Raw genomic sequence first — 18,986 nt, 5'->3', positions numbered from 1 at the left:
CTGGAGGGTAGCATTATGGTACTGGCCTGCTGCTTGGAGGGAAGCATTATGGCACTGGCCTGCTGCTTGGAGGGTAGCATTATGGAACTGGCCTGCTGCTTGGAGGGTAGCATTATGGAACTGGCCTGCTGCTTGGAGGGTAGCATTATGGTACTGGCCTGCTGCTTGGAGGGTAGCATTATGGTACTGGCCTGCTGCTTGGAGGGTAGCATTATGGCACTGGCCTGCTGCTTGGAGGGTAGCATTATGGCACTGGCCTGCTGCTTGGAGGGTAGCATTATGGAACTGGCCTGCTGCTTGGAGGGTAGCATTATGGCACTGGCCTGCTGCTTGGCGGGTAGCATTATGACACTGGCCTGCTGCTTGGAGGGTAGCATTATGGCACTGGCCTGCTGCTTGGAGGGTAGCATTATGGAACTGGCCTGCTGCTTGGAGGGTAGCATTATGGAACTGGCCTGCTGCTTGGAGGGTAGCATTATGGCACTGGCATGCTGCTTGGAGGGTAGCATTATGGCACTGGTCTGCTGCTTAGAGGGTAGCATTATGGCACTGGCCTGCTGCTTGGAGGGTAGCATTATGGAACTGGCCTGCTGCTTGGAGGGTAGCATTATGGCACTGGCCTGCTGCTTGGAGGGTAGCATTATGGCACTGGCCTGCTGCTTGGAAAGTAGCATTATGGCACTGGCCTGCTGCTTGGAGGGTAGCATTATGGAACTGGCCTGCTGCTTGGAGAGTAGCATTATTGAACTGGCCTGCTGCTTGGAGGGTAGCATTATGGAACTGGCCTGCTGCTTGGAGGGTAGCATTATGGCACTGGCATGCTGCTTGGAGGGTAGCATTATGGCACTGGTCTGCTGCTTAGAGGGTAGCATTATGGCACTGGCCTGCTGCTTGGAGGGTAGCATTATGGAACTGGCCTGCTGCTTGGAGGGTAGCATTATGGCACTGGCCTGCTGCTTGGAGGGTAGCATTATGGCACTGGCCTGCTGCTTGGAAAGTAGCATTATGGCACTGGCCTGCTGCTTGGAGGGTAGCATTATGGAACTGGCCTGCTGCTTGGAGAGTAGCATTATTGAACTGGCCTGCTGCTTGGAGGGTAGCATTATGGAACTGGCCTGCTGCTTGGAGGGTAGCATTATGGCACTGGCCTGCTGCTTGGAGGGTAGCATTATGGCACTGGTCTGCTGCTTAGAGGGTAGCATTATGGAACTGGCCTGCTGCTTGGAGGGTAGCATTATGGCACTGGCATGCTGCTTGGAGGGTAGCATTATGGAACTGGTCTGCTGCTTGGAGGGAAGCATTATGGCACTGGCCTGCTGCTTGGAGGGTAGCATTATGGCACTGGCCTGCTGCTTGGAGGGTAGCATTATGGAACTGGCCTGCTGCTTGGAGAGTAGCATTATTGAACTGGCCTACTGCTGCCTGCTGCTTGGAGAGTAGCATTATTGAACTGGCCTGCTGCTTGGAGGGTAGCATTATGGAACTGGCCTGCTGCTTGGAGGGTAGCATTATGGCACTGGCATGCTGCTTGGAGGGTAGCATTATGGCACTGGCATGCTGCTTAGAGGGTAGCATTATGGCACTGGCCTGCTGCTTAGAGGGTAGCATTATGGAACTGGCCTGCTGCTTGGAGGGTAGCATTATGGCATGAATTACATGTTTACATAGGCAGACCAATTATGCATGTTTCTTTCTCACTCACTGGTCTTTTGACCAATTGGATCAGCTCTGAAAAAGATCTGTGATTGGTCAAAAGACCAATTAGTAGAAAAAAAATATCAGAATTGTTTTTCCAAACACAACCATGTTTTCACACTTGTAACTGCAACAACATTTTTGCTCAGGGCCCCGAAAAGGCTAGGGCCGGCTCAGTTTGCATTTCTGGGTATGATTAGGGCCCCTAAAAGGCGAGGGCCGGCTCTGGCTGGATATGGATAGGGCCTCGAAAAGGCCAGGGCCGGCTCTGGGTGCATGTCTGGGTATGGATAGGGCCCCTAAAAGGCCAGGGCCGGCTCTGGGTGCATGTCTGGATATGCACGTGGGTACGCAAACCCACGAGCCACTGCGGGCTCTCATGTTATGTTCAGATGTTTTGTGGCCCCCATCAAATGTGCCTATCCCTGCACTAGAGGGATCATGAATGACAGCATTAATTCAGGCAGAAATGGACCTCTTTATTTGGGCATTGTTCCATAGATGGATTTATTTACCTCATCACACCTGAACTCTCAAGAGCAAGAAATACTGAGCTTTACATACAGCTGAAGTCAGAAGTTTACATACACTTAGGTTGGAGTCATTCAAACTTGTTTTTCAACCACTCCACACATTTCTTGTTAACAAACTATAGTTTTGGCAAGTTGGTTAGGACATCTACTTTGTGCATGACACAAGTCATTATTCCAACAATTGTTTACAGATTATTTCACTGTATTACAATTCCAGTGGGTCAGAAGTTTCCATACACTAAGTTGACTGTGCATTTAAACAGCTTAGAAAATTCCAGAAAATTATGTCATTGCTTTAGAAGCTTCTGATAGGCTAATTGACATCATTTGAGTCAATTGGAGGTGTACCTGTGGATGTATTTCAAGGCCTATCTTCAAACTCAGTGCCTCTTTCCCATGACATCATGGGAAAATCAAAAGAAATCAGTCAAAAATGGTAGACCTCCACAAGTCTGGTTCATCCTTGGGAGCAATTTCCGAAACCCTGAAGGTACCACGTTCATCTGTACAAACAATAGTACACAAGTATAAACACCATTGGACCACTCAGCCGTCATACTGCTCAGGAAGGAGATCTGTTCTGTCTCCTGGAGATGAACGTACTTTGGAGCGAAAGGTGCAAATCAATCCCAGAACAACAGCAAAGGACCTTGTGAAGATGCTGGAGGAAACAGGTACAAAAGATTCTATATCCACAGTAAAACGAGTCCTATATCGACCTAACCTGAAAGGCCGCTCAGCAAGGAAGCCGCCACTGCTCCAAAACCGCCATAAAAAAGCCAGACTATGGTTTGCAACAGCACATGGGGACAAAGATCGTACTTTTTGGAGAAATGTCCTCTGGTCTGATGAAACAAAAATAGAACTGTTTGGCCATAATGACCATCGTTATGTTTGAAGGGAAAAGGGGGAGGCTTGCTAGCCGAAGAACACCATCCCAACCGTGAAGCACGGGGGTGGCAGCATCATGTTGTGGGGGTGCTTTGCTGCAGGAGAGACTGGTGCACTTCACAAAATAGATGACATCATGAAAAGGAAAATTATGTGGATATATTGAAGCAACATCTCAAGACATCAGTCAGGAAGTTAAAACTTGGTCACAAATGGACAATGACCCCAAGCATACTTCCAAAGTTGTGGCAAAATGGCCTAAGGACAACAAAGTCAAGGGATTGGAGTGGCCATCACAGGCCCTGACCTCAATCCTATAGAAAATATGTGGGCAGAACTGAAAAAGTGTGAGCGAGCAAGAAGGCCTATAAACCTGACTCAGTTACACCAGCTCTGTCAGGAGGAATGGGCCAAAATTCACCCAACTTATTGTGGGAAGCTTGTTGAAGGCTACCCGAAACGTTTGACCCAAGTTAAACAATTTAAAGGCAATGCTACCAAATCAAATTGAGTGTATGTAAACTTCAGACCCACTGGGAATGTGATGAAAGAAATAAAAGCTGAAATAAATAATTCTCTCTACTATTATTTGACATTTCACATTCTTAAAATAAAGTAGTGATCCTAACTGACCTAAGACAGGACATTTTTACACAGATTAAATGTCAGGAATTGTGAAAAACTGAGTTTAAATGTATTTGGCTAAGGTGTATGTAAACTTCCAACTTCAACTGTATCTATACATGTAAACCTATAGCTTCTTATATCTACACATATAAACCTGTAGTCAGTGTATAAGCTATACTCCTGCACCTTCCTCTGTCGTGCACATGGAGCTCACATCAACAGCAGCCACGTCGGAGCCCTTACTGTTACGGTTCCCTTTCTCAGTTCCTTCAGGAAGGACTGTCTCTCAGTGGGGGATATCAGACTGATGGAAGGACTGCCTCTCAGTGGGGGGACATCAGACTGTCTCTCAGTGGGGGGATATCAGACTGATGGAAGGACTGCCTCTCAGTGGGGGGACATCAGACTGCCTCTCAGTGGGGGGGACATCAGACTGATGGAAGGACTGCCTCTCAGTGGGGGGACATCAGACTGCCTCTCAGTGGGGGGACATCAGACTGATGGAAGGACTGCCTCTCAGTGGGGGGGACATCAGACTGTCTCTCAGTGGGGGGACATCAGACTGATGGGACTGAGCTCTCAGTGGGGGACATCAGACTGATTGATCATTTTGTTGAAACAGATAAGAGAGCGTCCTGAAAAAGGTTAACCTTTCTTCCCCCTCCAAAGCAGTGCACTATATAGGGAAGAGGGAGGCATTTGTGACTCACCTGACAGGATAAGGAATAGAGCAGTAACATTGGCTCCAGGTACCCCCCCCCCAAAAAAAGAATTATGTAATGAGATGTTTCACTATTGGCTGTTATAACCTCTGTACATTAGTGAGGGTAGAGACCAAGGAATACATAACGTGAGGCTTGTCAGTTTAAACTGTAAGGTCTACAACCGTTGTATTGGGCGCGTGGGACAAATACAATTTGCTGTTGCTGGATCTGGAGGCTAAGAAATCAGTTCAGGCTTTTTATTCACAAAATGTACTTCTGTCCACATACAGAGAGGTCTGTTCCTAATGCTGGGCTTTCACCCGAGATACGTTGCTGCCCTGTCGAAGACACGCTCCTTCCCTTATCGGGTTGTTTTGAACATGCTAATGGAGTCAAAAGGTCAAATGACCTCTGCTCAACCAACCACCAGTCGACGCAAGAGACATGTACGAATTAAAAATGAGGCCCCCCCCCCAAAAAAAATGTCTAAATATTTATCCACTTATTCAACAGAACACCCTGTCCTGACCATGTCTCTCACACCTCTTTAATAGAAGATTTCTGAACACAATTTTAAACATCACCTCTTCTGATTGTGTGAATCTCCCCCCCACCAACCAAGCTTGGTTCTAACCAACAGCCGACAAGACAAATAAAACACAGATAATGACATTCAATTCTTGCAATAACAAAAAAAAAATAACCCCCCCCCCCCCCCCCCCCCATTAAATTCAACCCAATCTGATCCGGTAAGAACCATGGTAACAAACTCAAAAAATAAACCCTCCCCCATTCAATTCAACCCAATCTGATCCGGTAAGAACCATGGTAACAAAAACCCCAAAAAGTGAACGTCCAGAAGCCATAGAACTCAATATGCTGTAATTTTATTGATTTAACCCCTGTAGATCCCATGTTAGTCAAGCCTCCTGTCTTGTATGTTAGGAGCCGTGTGTATGTATGTATATATATATATATATATATCCCATCGTTCGTAGAGTGAAGCTGTAGGCAAGTCAGTCCGTTTCCATTTAAGTCAGTTCATATGTCATCATCTCAGCATTAAACAGTCACTCTGCAGCAGCATCCAAAATCTGCATGGAGGTACCTGTGGAATTCAGGAATTATTATAAAACCCAAAACAAAAACTAAAAATAAGGAACGATGGAACAAACCAAAAACTGATTTATTTCGTGTTTGTTTAAAGATAAACTTTCTTCTACTTGTATTTTTTGTTTGACATTTTGTTGTGTTTTAAAGTTCAATTCATTTTTATTTTCTCCTATAACTGTTGCTGATTCAGTGCAATGCATCATGGAACGATTGATAAAAGGGTCCCCCCCCCCCCTCCCAGGTATTTTTTGTTGCTGTTGCGGCATCATGTTTTGGGAATGAAAGGAAGAAGAGGGGGATTGTGGGAGAGTCATAGTTTAGCTGGTGTCCATGGACTCCATGTTAGCGGAGGACGAGTCTCTCTGGATGTTTTCAAAGATGGCAGCCAGCTCGGGGTTGGAGGAGATCTGGGACTGGAACTCGCTCATCAGGGGACTCTTCTCCGCCTCGGGGATGGTGAGGAGGGCGACCACCGCCCGCATGGCTGAACGCTTCAACTCATCCTGCTTCTCAAACTCCTGCTTCACTGAGTTGGCCTTCACCTGGGGCAGAGAGACAGAGGGAGAGAGAGATAGAGACAGAGAGAGAGGGGTTGACATACTTGTATGTAGGTGATTGTTGGAGAGAGATGGGACTCTAACACATCCCTGAATGGTACTATACCAGGGACCGTGTGTCTGGTCTCTGTGAATGGTACTATACCAGGGACCGTGTGTCTGGTCTCTGTGAATGGTACGATACCAGGGACAGTGTGTCTGGTCTCACCTTGGTGGTGCAGGTGGCACGTAGCGGCTCAACCAGTCTGTCCAGCCTCTGTAGCACAGCACTGGGACACAGAGTGGAGAGTCTAGCCAGCATCAGGAACGTCAGCATCTGATAAACAACAACATCCCCATTATCTTCCAACCCCATAAACCAACACTCCTCAATACAGGCCCTGTGATGCATTATACAGCCTGCCCTTTAAATCATACAGACCTCCCTCTCTCCTGTTGTCTGATCTACCTCCCTCTCTCCTGTTGTCTGATCTACCTCCCTCCCTCCCTCTCTCCTGTTGTCTGATCTACCTCCCTCCCTCCCTCTCTCCTGTTGTCTGATCTACCTCCCTCCCTCTCTCCTGTTGTCTGATCTACCTCCCTCCCTCTCTCCTGTTGTCTGATCTACCTCCCTCCCGTTGTCTGATCTACCTCCCTCCCTCTCTCCTGTTGTCTGATCTACCTCCCTCCCTCTCTCCTGTTGTCTGATCTACCTCCCTCTCTCCTGTTGTCTGATCTACCTCCCTCTCTCCTGTTGTCTGATCTACCTCCCTCTCTCCTGTTGTCTGATCTACCTCCCTCTCTCCTGTTGTCTGATCTACCTCCCTCTCTCCTGTTGTCTGATCTACCTCCCTCTCTCCTGTTGTCTGATCTACCTCCCTCTCTCTCCTGTTATCTGATCTACCCCTCTCTCTCCTGTTGTCTGATCTACATACAGACTACCTCTCTCTCTCTCCTGTTGTCTGATCTACATACAGACTACCTCTCTCTCTCTCCTGTTGTCTGATCTACATACAGCCTACCTCTCTCTCTCCTGTTGTCTGATCTACATACAGACTACCTCTCTCTCTCTCCTGTTGTCTGATCTACATACAGACTACCTCTCTCTCTCCTGTTGTCTGATCTACCCCTCTCTCTCCTGTTGTCTGATCTACATACAGACTACCTCTCTCTCTCTCTCTCTCTCTCTCTCTCTCTCTCCTGTTGTCTGATCTACATACAGACTACCTCTCTCTCTCTCCTGTTGTCTGATCTACATACAGACTACCTCTCTCTCTCCTGTTGTCTGATCTACCCCTCTCTCTCCTGTTGTCTGATCTACATACAGACTACCTCTCTCTCTCCTGTTGTCTGATCTACATACAGACTACCTCTCTCTCTCCTGTTGTCTGATCTACATACAGACTACCTCTCTCTCTCCTGTTGTCTGATCTACATACAGACTACCTCTCTATCACTCCTGTTGTCTGATCTACATACAGACTACCTCTCTCTCTCTCCTGTTGTCTGATCTACATACAGACTACCTCTCTCTCTCCTGTTGTCTGATTGATCTACCTCTCTCTCTCCTGTTGTCTGATCTACATACAGACTACCTCTCTCTCTCTCCTGTTGTCTGATCTACATACAGACTACCCCTCTCTCTCCTGTTGTGTGATCTACATACAGACTACCTCTCTCTCTCTCTCCTGTTGTCTGATCTACATACAGACTACCTCTCTCTCTCTCCTGTTGTCTGATCTACATACAGACTACCTCTCTCTCTCTCCTGTTGTCTGATCTACCTCCCTCTCTCCTGTTGTCTGATCTACCTCCCTCTCTCCTGTTGTCTGATCTACCTCCCTCTCTCCTGTTGTCTGATCTACCCCTCTCTCTCCTGTTGTCTGATCTACATACAGACTACCTCTCTCTCTCTCCTGTTGTCTGATCTACATACAGACTACCTCTCTCTCTCTCCTGTTGTCTGATCTACATACAGACTACCTCTCTCTCTCTCTCTCCCGTTGTCTGATCTACATACAGACTACCTCTCTCTCCTGTTGTCTGATCTACATACAGACTACCTCTCTCTCCAGGCAGGCTATTGTTGAAATATAACGGAGTCCTGTCAGGAAGCTGTTCAGGATACCTTGATGTCGTAATGGTCCTTGAGTCCGTCTTCTACGTGGTTGAGGAACTCAAATATGTCTAGTCTGTCTAGACAGCTGTCCAAGAGTGTGTACATGCACTCAAACGCTGCCTTCCTTATGTCCAGACCATCGTCCACTGTGTGTTTAAAGGGACCCATCTCAACCTGGGGGGAGAAGACAGGTCATTAAGAAAACCCTCTTATCTAAAGTAACTCAACCTGGGGGGAGAAGACAGGTCATTAAGAAGACCCTCTTATCTAAAGTAACTCAACCTGGGGCGAGAAGACCCTCTTATCTAAAGTAACTCAACCTGGGGGGAGAAGACAGGTCATTTAGAAGACCCTCTTATCTAAAGTAACTCAACCTGGGGGGAGAAGACAGGTCATTAAGAAGACCCTCTTATCTAAAGTAACTCAACCTGGGGGGAGAAGACAGGTCATTTAGAAGACCCTCTTATCTAAAGTAACTCAACCTGGGGGGAGAAGACCCTCTTATCTAAAGTAACTCAACCTGGGGGGAGAAGACAACACATTTAGAAGACCCTCTTATCTAAAGTAACTCAACTAAAAGGTAGAACAACGACAGAGGACAAGAATTGGAAGTAAATCCTTTGTCAATAAAACTTAACCTTAAAAAAATATATTTAAAAAAGGAAGGATAATAGACAAAGAAAGGAAGGAAAGAAGGAAGGAAGGAAGGAAGGAAGGAAGGAAGGAAGCAGGAAAAAGGAGGTGAAGCACCAATGAAAGCCATGTCAACCTAGGGAAGAGTAGATGAAGAATGACAGAAGGATAACAGACAAAGGAAGGAAGGAAGGAAGGAAGGAAGGAAGGAAGGAAGGAAGGAAGGAAAAAGGAGGTGAAGCACCAATGAAAGCCATGTCAACCTAGCGATAACAGAAAACAAGGGAAGAGTAGATGAAGAATGACAGAAGGATAACAGACAAAGGAAGGAAGGAAGGAAGGAAGGAAGGAAGGAAGGAAGGAAGGAAGGAAGGAAGGAGGTGAAGCACCAATGAAAGCCATGTCAACCTAGGGATAACCGAAAACAAGGGAAGAGTAGATGAAGAACGACAGAAGGTGAACAACTGAAGCAGAAAAGGAGAGGGAACATCAGCTTGGTTCGTCCCGTACCTCTCTGATGAGTTCCTTGCGGACTTTGGTCTCGTTGTAGAGGTGTGGCAGGACCGTATCCAGTAGGTCTCTGATGAGAGAGGGCTTATTATGGGCTGCGGAGTTGAAGGTTACCAGGGCAACCCGCCGCACGTTCAGGTCCGGGTCCTCCAACGTCTTCAAGAAGTCACCTGGAATACAGAACAACACAGTCGGTCACAATGAACCTTTCACATATACAATGAACATCAGTATACGACAAGTCAAATGAAAAGCTCCTCTCGTCTATATTTCCTCAGTGTGTCTCAGTAAAAACATCAGTCTCGGTCTCCAGTACAGTGAATTATGAAACTATTCAGACCCCTTCCCCTTGTTCCACATTTTGTTACATTACAGCCTTATTCTAAAATGTATTAAATAAATATCCCCTCATCAATCTACACACAATACCCCATCATGGCAAAGTGAAAACGGGTTTACAATTAAAAAACAGAAATACCTTATTTACATAAGTATTCAGACCCTTTGCTATGAGACTAAAGAGACATTGAGCTCAGGTGCATCCTGTTTCCATTGATCATCCTTGAGATGTTTCTAACAACTTGATAGGAGTCCACCTGTGGTAAATTCAATTGATTGGACATGATTTGGAAAGGCACACGCCTGTCTTTATAAGGTCCTACAGTTGACAGTGCATGTCAGAGCAAAAACCAAGCCATGGAGGTCGAAGGAATTGTCCGTAGAGCTCCGAGACACGATTGTGTCGAGGCACAGATCTGGGAAAGGGTACTATTTCTGCAGCATTCTCCATCATTCTTAAATGGAAGAAGTTTGGAACCACCAAGACTCTTCCTAGAGCTGGCCACCCGGCCCAACTGAGCAATCGGGGGAGAAGGGCCTTGGTCAGGGAGAAGACCAAGAACCCAATGGTCACTCTGACAGAGCTCCAGAGTTCCTCTGTGGAGATGGGAGAACATTCCAGAAGGACAGCCATCTCTGCAGCACTCCACCAATCAGGCCTTTATGGTAGAGTGGCCAGACGGAAGCCACTTCTCAGTAAAAAGGCACATGACGGCCTGCTTGGAGTTTCCCAAAAGGCACCTAAAGGACTCTAAGACCATGAGAAACAAGATTTGTCTGGTCTGATGAAACCAAGATTGAACGCTTTGGCTTGAATGCCAAGCGTCACGTCTGGAGGAAACCTGGCACCATCCCTACGGTGAAGCATGGTGGTGGCAGCATCACGTCTGGAGGAAACCTGGCACCATCCCTACGGTGAAGCATGGTGGTGGCAGCATCATGCTGTGGGGATGTTTTTCAGCAGCAGGGACTGGGTGACTAGTCAGGATCGAGGGAAAAATGAATGGAGCAAAGTACAGAGAGATCATTGATGTAAACCTCCTCCAGAGCGCTCAGGACCTCAGACTGGGGCGAAGGTTCACCTTACAACAGGACAACGACCCTAAGCACACAGCCAAGACAACGCAGGACAAGCTTCGGGACAAGTCTCTGAATGTCCTTGAGTGGCCGAGCCAGAGCCCAGACTTGAACCCGATCAAACATCTCTGGAGAGACCTGAAAATATCTGTGCAGCAACGCTTCCCATCCAACCTGACAGAGCTTGAGAGGATCTGCAGAGAAGAATGGGAGAAACTCCCAAAATACAGGTGTGTCAAGCTTGTAGCATCATACCCAAGAAGACTGAAGGCTGTAATCACTGCCAACGGTGCTTCAACAAAGTACTGAGTAAAGGGTCTTATGTAAATGTTATATTTCCAGTTTTAATTTTTTTATACATTTGTAAACATGTCTAAAAACCTGTTTTTGCTTTATCATTATGGGGTATTGTGATGTCATTATGGGGTATTGTGATGTCATTATGGGGTATTGTGATGTCATTATGGGGTATTGTGATGTCATTATGGGGTATTGTGTGTAGATTGATGAGGGGGAAAAAAACTACAATTTAATCCATATTAGAATAAGGCTGTAACGTAACAAAATGTGGAAAAAGTCAAGGGGTCTGAATACTTTCTGAATGTACTGTATTTATGCTGTAATAGTCTGTGCCGGAGGCTAGGGTCAGTTTGTCATTAGATACAGTCTGCCTGTCTCAGTAACAACATTCAGATATAGATACCATAGCAGTCTGCCTGTCTCAGTAACAACATTCAGATATAGATACCATAGCAGTCTGCCTGTCTCAGTAACAACATTCAGATACAGATACCATAGCAGTCTGCCTGTCTCAGTAACACCATTCAGATATAGATACCATAGCAGTCTGCCTGTCTCAGTAACCATAGCAGTAGTCAAAGAGGACAGGTTAGCAGTAGATAGCGATGGGATAGATGAAATAGAGATGAGACACACCTATACAGTTTTTCAGGAGAGGGTCTATTGTCTGTGGGTGGTCTGAGATGGTGAACTTCACTGCTGTCACGACTGAGCTTCTGGCATATGACGATCCTGGAGACAGGAAACATTAATGTTTCACATCACATACCTGCAATATCATAGTAAACTAATACCCAGGTCATATATTTCTTTACATGAAACGATTCATATCATGCACAATTTACCACCTGTATTTAAATATTATTATATATTTTTTTTAATCAAGTCTTGTCAATCAAAACGGGCCAATGAAAACCAGCAGGGCGTTCCTGTCCCCCACCTGAGAGCAGGTATCCTTTAAGTCTGGGCAGCAGGGTTTCTGGGTCTATGAGGGTGAGTTTCCCCAGACATTCTGCTACCACGTTCCTGGTGCCCTCCTCGGCACACTCACAGTGCTTCAACAGCAGGGTCCACACGCCCTCGACGTAAAGTTTCAGACCCGTCACGGACGCAGAGCTGGAGAGAACAGAACAGAGATGCTATGTTGGTCACAAGGTGAAAACAGCAACCCCGCGCAATTAGCCAGTTCAGTCACCCCGACCCCGGGACTTGAACCAGCGACCTTTCGGGTTCCACACCTCTCTAACCCGCCGGACTGTCCTACCTGATGATCTCTTTGAGCGAGTGAAGCAGCAGATACTGCCTCTTGGGCTGTCCAGAGATCTCCCCCAGAACGAAGGGCAGGTATTCCGGTAGGTTGCCCACGGCGATGGATCCCAGGGCGTAGGATGCGGCAGACTTGACCTCTTCGGAGGAGGAAGAGAAGGCGTCCAGGATGACCGTCTTGAGCTCCGGTTGGCCGCTCAGGTCTACGTGGTGTCCCACCTACCACAGAGACATTGTGAATGATTCCTTCACTACTGATACTAGTCACGACATCTGATACCAGCCCACTACAGTTAAACACCACTATTAGTCCCACTACCATCAAACCCACTATTAGTCCCACTACCATCAAACCCACTATTAGTCCCACTACCATCAAACCCACTATTAGTCCCACTACCATCAAACCCACTATTAGTCCCACTACCATCAAACCCACTATTAGTCCCACTACCATCAAACCCACTATTAGTCCCACTACCATCAAACCCACTATTAGTCCCACTACCATCAAACCCACTATTAGTCCCACTACCATCAAACCCACTATTAGTCCCACTACCATCAAACCCACTATTAGTCCCACTACCATCAAACCCACTATTAGTCCCACTACCATCAAACCCACTATTAGTCCCACTACCATCAAACCCACTATTAGTCCCACTACCAGCAGCAGTAAAACTCAACATTTTGTACCCCTTTTTCTTCCCAATTTCGTGGTATCCAATTGATAGTTACAGTCTTGTCTCATCGCTGCAACTCCCGTACGGACTCGGGAGAGGCGAAGGTCAGGGGCCGTGCGTCCTCCCGAAACACAACCCAACCAAGCCGCACTGCTTCTTCACACAACGCCTACTTAACCCCGGAACTGCCAACTGCACCAATGTGTCAGAGAAAACACCGTACACCTGGCGTCCGGGTCAACGTGCACTGCACCCGGCCCGCCACAGGAGTCGCTAGTGCACAATGGGACAAGGACATCCCTGCCGGCGAAACCCTCCCCGTAACCCGGACGACCCTGGGCCGATTGTGCGCCGCCCCATGGGTCTCCCGGTCGCGGCCGGGCTGAGACAGAGCCTGGACTCGAACCCAGAATCTCTAGTGACACAGCTACTTAGACCACTGCGCCACTCGGGAGGCCCACAACCGTAAAATGCCTTGGAGATGCGCACACACACACCTTTTTGTTAATGTTGAGTATTTGTATTTTTAAAAAGTGTGACCCACCTCTCCCAGTGACAGCAGGGCCAGCAGCCTGATGGAGTCTGTCGACCGAGAGTTCTTCACATCCTGGATGAACTGGCCTACCACGGCAGGACCCTCCTACAAATACAAATCCAACTTTATTTAAAATGCATTAAATATGGAAAAAAGCTTTAGGGCAGTGATCACATTATAAAACATTATGTTAAGATGATGAACAAACAAAAATAAACAAAAAAAGAGGAAATAATCAAACCAAAAAATCTGAGATTGAAAAAAAAACACCAATACAAAAAAGGCAATAAAAGTCCTTCAGGAGAACAGAACACAGGAAGGAGGTCTGAATGTCCTTCAGGGGAACAGAACACAGGAAGGAGGTCTGAATGTCCTTCAGGGGAACAGAACACAGGAAGGAGGTCTGAATGTCCTTCAGGATAACAGAACACAGGAAGGAGGTCTGAATGTCCTTCAGGAGAACAGAACACAGGAAGGAGGTCTGAATGTCCTTCAGGAGAACAGAACACAGGAAGGAGGTCTGAATGTCCTTCAGGGGAACAGAACACAGGAAGGAGGTCTGAATGTCCTTCAGGGGAACAGAACACAGGAAGGAGGTCTGAATGTCCTTCAGGATAACAGAACACAGGAAGGAGGTCTGAATGTCCTTCAGGGGAACAGAACACAGGAAGGGGGTCTGAATGTCCTTCAGGAGAACAGAACACAGGAAGGAGGTCTGAATGTCCTTCAGGGGAACAGAACACAGGAAGGAGGTCTGAATGTCCTTCAGGGGAACAGAACACAGGAAGGAGGTCTGAATGTCCTTCAGGAGAACAGAACACAGGAAGGGGGTCTGAATGTCCTTCAGGAGAACAGAACACAGGAAGGAGGTCTGAATGTCCTTCAGGGGAACAGAACACAGGAAGGAGGTCTGAATGTCCTTCAGGGGAACAGAACACAGGAAGGGGGTCTGAATGTCCTTCAGGAGAACAGAACACAGGAAGGAGGTCTGAATGTCCTTCAGGGGAACAGAACACAGGAAGGAAGTCTGAATGTCCTTCAGGATAACAGAACACAGGAAGGAGGTCTGAATGTCCTTCAGGGGAACAGAACACAGGAAGGAGGTCTGAATGTCCTTCAGGGGAACAGAACACAGGAAGGAGGTCTGAATGTCCTTCAGGGGAACAGAACACAGGAAGGGGGTCTGAATGTCCTTCAGGATAACAGAACACAGGAATGAGGTCTGAATGTCCTTCAGGGGAACAGAACACAGGAAGGAGGTCTGAATGTCCTTCAGGGGAACAGAACACAGGAAGGAGGTCTGAATGTCCTACAGGGGAACAGAACACAGGAAGGAGGTCTGAATGTCCTTCAGGAGAACAGAACACAGGAAGGAGGTCTGAATGTCCTTCAGGGGAACAGAACACAGGAAGGAGGTCTGAATGTCCTTCAGGGGAACAGAACACAGGAAGGAGGTCTGAATGTCCTTCAGGAGAACAGAACACAGGAAGGAGGTCTGAAAGTCCTTCAGGGGAACAGAACACAGGAAGGGGGTCTGAATGTCCTTCAGGGGAACAGAACACAGGAAGGAGGTCTGAATGTCCTTCAGGGGAACAGAACACAGGAAGGAGGTCTGAATGTCCTTCAGGAGAACAGAACACAGGAAGGAGGTCTGAATGTCCTTCAGGGGAAGAGAACACAGGAAGGAGGTCTGAATGTCCTTCAGGGGAACAGAACACAGGAAGGAGGTCTGAATGTCCTTCAGGAGAACAGAACACAGGAAGGAGGTCTGAATGTCCTTCAGGGGAACAGAACACAGGAAGGGGGTCTGAATGTCCTTCAGGATAACAGAACACAGGAAGGAGGTCTGAATGTCCTTCAGGGGAACAGAACACAGGAAGGAGGTCTGAATGTCCTTCAGGAGAACAGAACACAGGAAGGGGGTCTGAATGTCCTTCAGGGGAACAGAACACAGGAAGGAGGTCTGAATGTCCTTCAGGAGAACAGAACACAGGAAGGAGGTCTGAATGTCCTTCAGGAGAACAGAACACGGGAAGGAGGTCTGAATGTCCTTCAGGAGAACAGAACACGGGAAGGAGGTCTGAATGTCCTTCAGGAGAACAGAACACAGGAAGGGGGTCTGAATGTCCTTCAGGAGAACAGAACACAGGAAGGAAGTCTGAATGTCCTTCAGGGGAACAGAACACAGGAAGGAGGTCTGAATGTCCTTCAGGGGAACAGAACACAGGAAGGAGGTCTGAATGTCCTTCAAGGGAAGAGAACACAGGAAGGGGGTCTGAATGTCCTTCAGGAGAACAGAACACAGGAAGGAGGTCTGAATGTCCTTCAGGGGAACAGAACACAGGAAGGAGGTCTGAAAGTCCTTCAGGGGAACAGAACACAGGAAGGGGGTCTGAATGTCCTTCAGGAGAACAGAACACAGGAAGGAGGTCTGAATGTCCTTCAGGGGAACAGAACACAGGAAGGAGGTCTGAATGTCCTTCAGGGGAAGAGAACACAGGAAGGAGGTCTGAATGTCCTTCAGGGGAAGAGAACACAGGAAGGAGGTCTGAATGTCCTTCAGGGGAAGAGAACACAGGAAGGGGGTCTGAATGTCCTTCAGGAGAACAGAACACAGGAAGGAGGTCTGAATGTCCTTCAGGGGAACAGAACACAGGAAGGAGGTCTGAAAGTCCTTCAGGGGAACAGAACACAGGAAGGGGGTCTGAATGTCCTTCAGGAGAACAGAACACAGGAAGGAGGTCTGAATGTCCTTCAGGGGAACAGAACACAGGAAGGAGGTCTGAATGTCCTTCAGGGGAACAGAACACAGGAAGGAGGTCTGAAAGTCCTTCAGGGGAACAGAACACAGGAAGGAGGTCTGAAAGTCCTTCAGGGGAACAGAACACAGGAAGGAGGTCTGAATGTCCTTCAGGGGAACAGAACACAGGAAGGAGGTCTGAATGTCCTTCAGGAGAACAGAACACACGAAGGAGGTCTGAAAGTCCTTCAGGGGAACAGAACACAGGAAGGAGGTCTGAATGTCCTTCAGGAGAACAGAACACAGGAAGGAGGTCAGAATGTCCTTCAGGAGAACAGAACACAGGAAGGAGGTCTGAATGTCCTTCAGGAGAACAGAACACAGGAAGGAGGTCTGAATGTCCTTCAGGAGAACAGAACACAGGAAGGAGGTCTGAAAGTCCTCCAGGAGAACAGAACACAGGAAGGAGGTCTGAAAGTCCTCCAGGAGAACAGAACACAGGAAGGAGGTCTGAAAGTCCTCCAGGAGAACAGAACACAGGAAGGAGGTTTGAAAGTCCAGGAGAAAATAAATACAAACATAACACAGGAAGGTCAGCAGAACAGTGAACCTACATCAGGACAGGCGCGGGTCAGGGCGGCCACACATTTAGCGATAGAGTAGTAGGACTGTTTGTGTGTTAGAGCAGCACTCTGGGCGTAGACTGGACCGGTCAGCATACGGAGCAGGTCCATGTAACCCAGAGAGGATGTCCCGGTACCCACCAGAGCCTGGGAGAGGACACAGTAAAACAGCTTTTAATACAACCCTAACCCAGAGAGGATGTCCCGGTACCCACCAGAGCCTGGGAGAGGACACAGTAATACAACCCTAACCCAGAGAGGATGTCCCTGTACCCACCAGAGCCCGAAGAACAGAATACAATTTACTGAGTGCTACAATACTGCTTGGTCGGAGAGGGGTGTTTAATAAATTAACATTGAGCAGTGACACTTCTAGATATGAAGTTGACAGTTTGAGAATCTATAGATCTATTAGGGACAAGGTAAGCCCTAACTACCTGATCATCTATTAGGGACAAGGTAAGCCCTAACTACCTGATCATCTATTAGGGACAAGGTAAGCCCTAACTACCTGATCATCTATTAGGGACAAGGTAAGCCCTAACTACCTGATCATCTATTAGGGACAAGGTAAGCCCTAACTACCTGATCATCTAATAGGGACAAGGTAAGCCCTAACTACCTGATCATCTATTAGGGACAAGGTAAGCCCTAACTACCTGATCATCTATTAGGGACAAAGTAGAACCTGATCATCTTTTAGCTGATTTTACAAGCAGTTCTCAAACTATTTTACGAACACAGTACCTCAATTGAACTCATCTACCCGCTGTCCTAGACGTTTAGATATCATTCCCTTATCTGTTCAAACTGGAACTGGTAACCATAGGTACCTGGAAGAACTCTAGCATGGCACTGAGGGCCCCTCCCTGCAGCAGAGGAGACCTGACCAGAGAGATGAGCTCCGAGAGGATGGACGACCCCCCGATCTTAGCCAGGGAGAGAGGGTGGACCCGGGCCAGGGTGGTCAGGAAGCTGATGACCATCTGGGACACGTGCATGTCGCTCTCGCTGATCAGCGGCGGCAGCTCGGCCAGCACGGCGTCGATCATGGCCGGAGTCACGCTGTCGCTGTAGTTCTTCACCAGGATGTCCAGCGCGGCCAGGGTGCTCAGTTTCAGCGCCCGCTGGTTCTTACGCAGGAACGACGCCAGGATGGGCACCGCCTCGTCGAGGATAGGTCGAAGGTCGATCTTCAACGTGGAGCCTGTGATTAGGGAGGAGAGCAAGTATGAAAAGTATATACACACACACACACACACACTTATCTAGCAGGGAAACTGATTTATTAGTAAACAAACAGCCCTCAACAGATTCTGAAAATTCGCCGTATGGACTTTTCAACATCATCCCCTCCCGACCTGCGATGAGCGTGAGGGCCTTGACCGTGGTCAGTCTGGTAATCTCATTCTTCAGTCGCTCCAGGAAGATGTGCAGCGTCCCAGGGAGGTCGTCCCCCAGGCTGTCTCCTAGGTTACAGATGATCTGACCCATACAGGAAATGGCCCTCTCTTTCACTTCCTGGTCGATGTCGGCAGCCTTGAGGCGTTTGATGGTGCAGGTGAAGAGGTCAGTGATGTAGGGAGAAGCATCGAAGGTGTCCCTCTCCGGCTGGTCCAGAGGTCTGAGAAGTATCACATTGACAAAAGATTCATTGTCCCATACTGGGCCACGAGGTTGCATCAGATTAAAACAGATTTTTAATAAAAAAAACGTACAGACGGAACGAAGAAAAAACAGCAACACTCAACTGAAGTTACCTCTGGTAAACCGTGTAGTTATTCTACTAAACAAGAGAACACATCAATACACACGTGTATTATTACAATAGATAACCTTACCTGATGACCTTGACCAGCTGTTGGCTGACCAGCAGGGCCTCGGAGGTGATCTTATAGAAGGGGTCTCCTACACACGCCACCACGGGCGGCACCAGGGCCTGTGGAGGTCAAAGGTTAGACAAGTTTATTCAAGTGTCACTTCACAATTGACAAAGACATTTGACAGATAAATAAAACATTGTGGGTGAGTGAGAGTTCTGAGACTATTTCAAGAGCGC

At 47.6% G+C, this 18,986-nt stretch overlaps 1 protein-coding gene across 2 annotated transcripts in view; it reads right to left on the bottom strand.

The window, feature by feature from the left end:
- Positions 1-5,618: 5,618 nt before the first annotated feature.
- The window catches only part of LOC139395854 (cullin-associated NEDD8-dissociated protein 1), a 59,886-nt gene continuing 46,518 nt past the window's right edge, over positions 5,619-18,986 (bottom strand). For both annotated transcript variants that reach the window (XM_071143164.1, XM_071143163.1), the window contains exons 12-23: positions 18,769-18,866; positions 18,289-18,551; positions 17,761-18,134; positions 16,919-17,074; positions 13,574-13,669; positions 12,342-12,562; positions 12,018-12,193; positions 11,714-11,809; positions 9,362-9,531; positions 8,228-8,392; positions 6,329-6,436; positions 5,619-6,105 (exon numbers count right to left, since the gene is read on the bottom strand). In XM_071143164.1, coding sequence (XP_070999265.1) covers positions 5,881-6,105; positions 6,329-6,436; positions 8,228-8,392; positions 9,362-9,531; positions 11,714-11,809; positions 12,018-12,193; positions 12,342-12,562; positions 13,574-13,669; positions 16,919-17,074; positions 17,761-18,134; positions 18,289-18,551; positions 18,769-18,866 — 2,148 coding nt within the window. In that variant the 3' untranslated portion in view covers positions 5,619-5,880. The remainder of the gene's footprint in view (positions 6,106-6,328; positions 6,437-8,227; positions 8,393-9,361; positions 9,532-11,713; positions 11,810-12,017; positions 12,194-12,341; positions 12,563-13,573; positions 13,670-16,918; positions 17,075-17,760; positions 18,135-18,288; positions 18,552-18,768; positions 18,867-18,986) is intronic.

Source organism: Oncorhynchus clarkii, unplaced genomic scaffold, assembly GCF_045791955.1.
Source record: "Oncorhynchus clarkii lewisi isolate Uvic-CL-2024 unplaced genomic scaffold, UVic_Ocla_1.0 unplaced_contig_13430_pilon_pilon, whole genome shotgun sequence".
Taxonomy (NCBI): domain Eukaryota; kingdom Metazoa; phylum Chordata; class Actinopteri; order Salmoniformes; family Salmonidae; genus Oncorhynchus; species Oncorhynchus clarkii.
The sequence above is the reverse complement of the archived record's forward strand: the minus strand, read 5'-3'. Positions and strand labels throughout refer to the sequence as shown.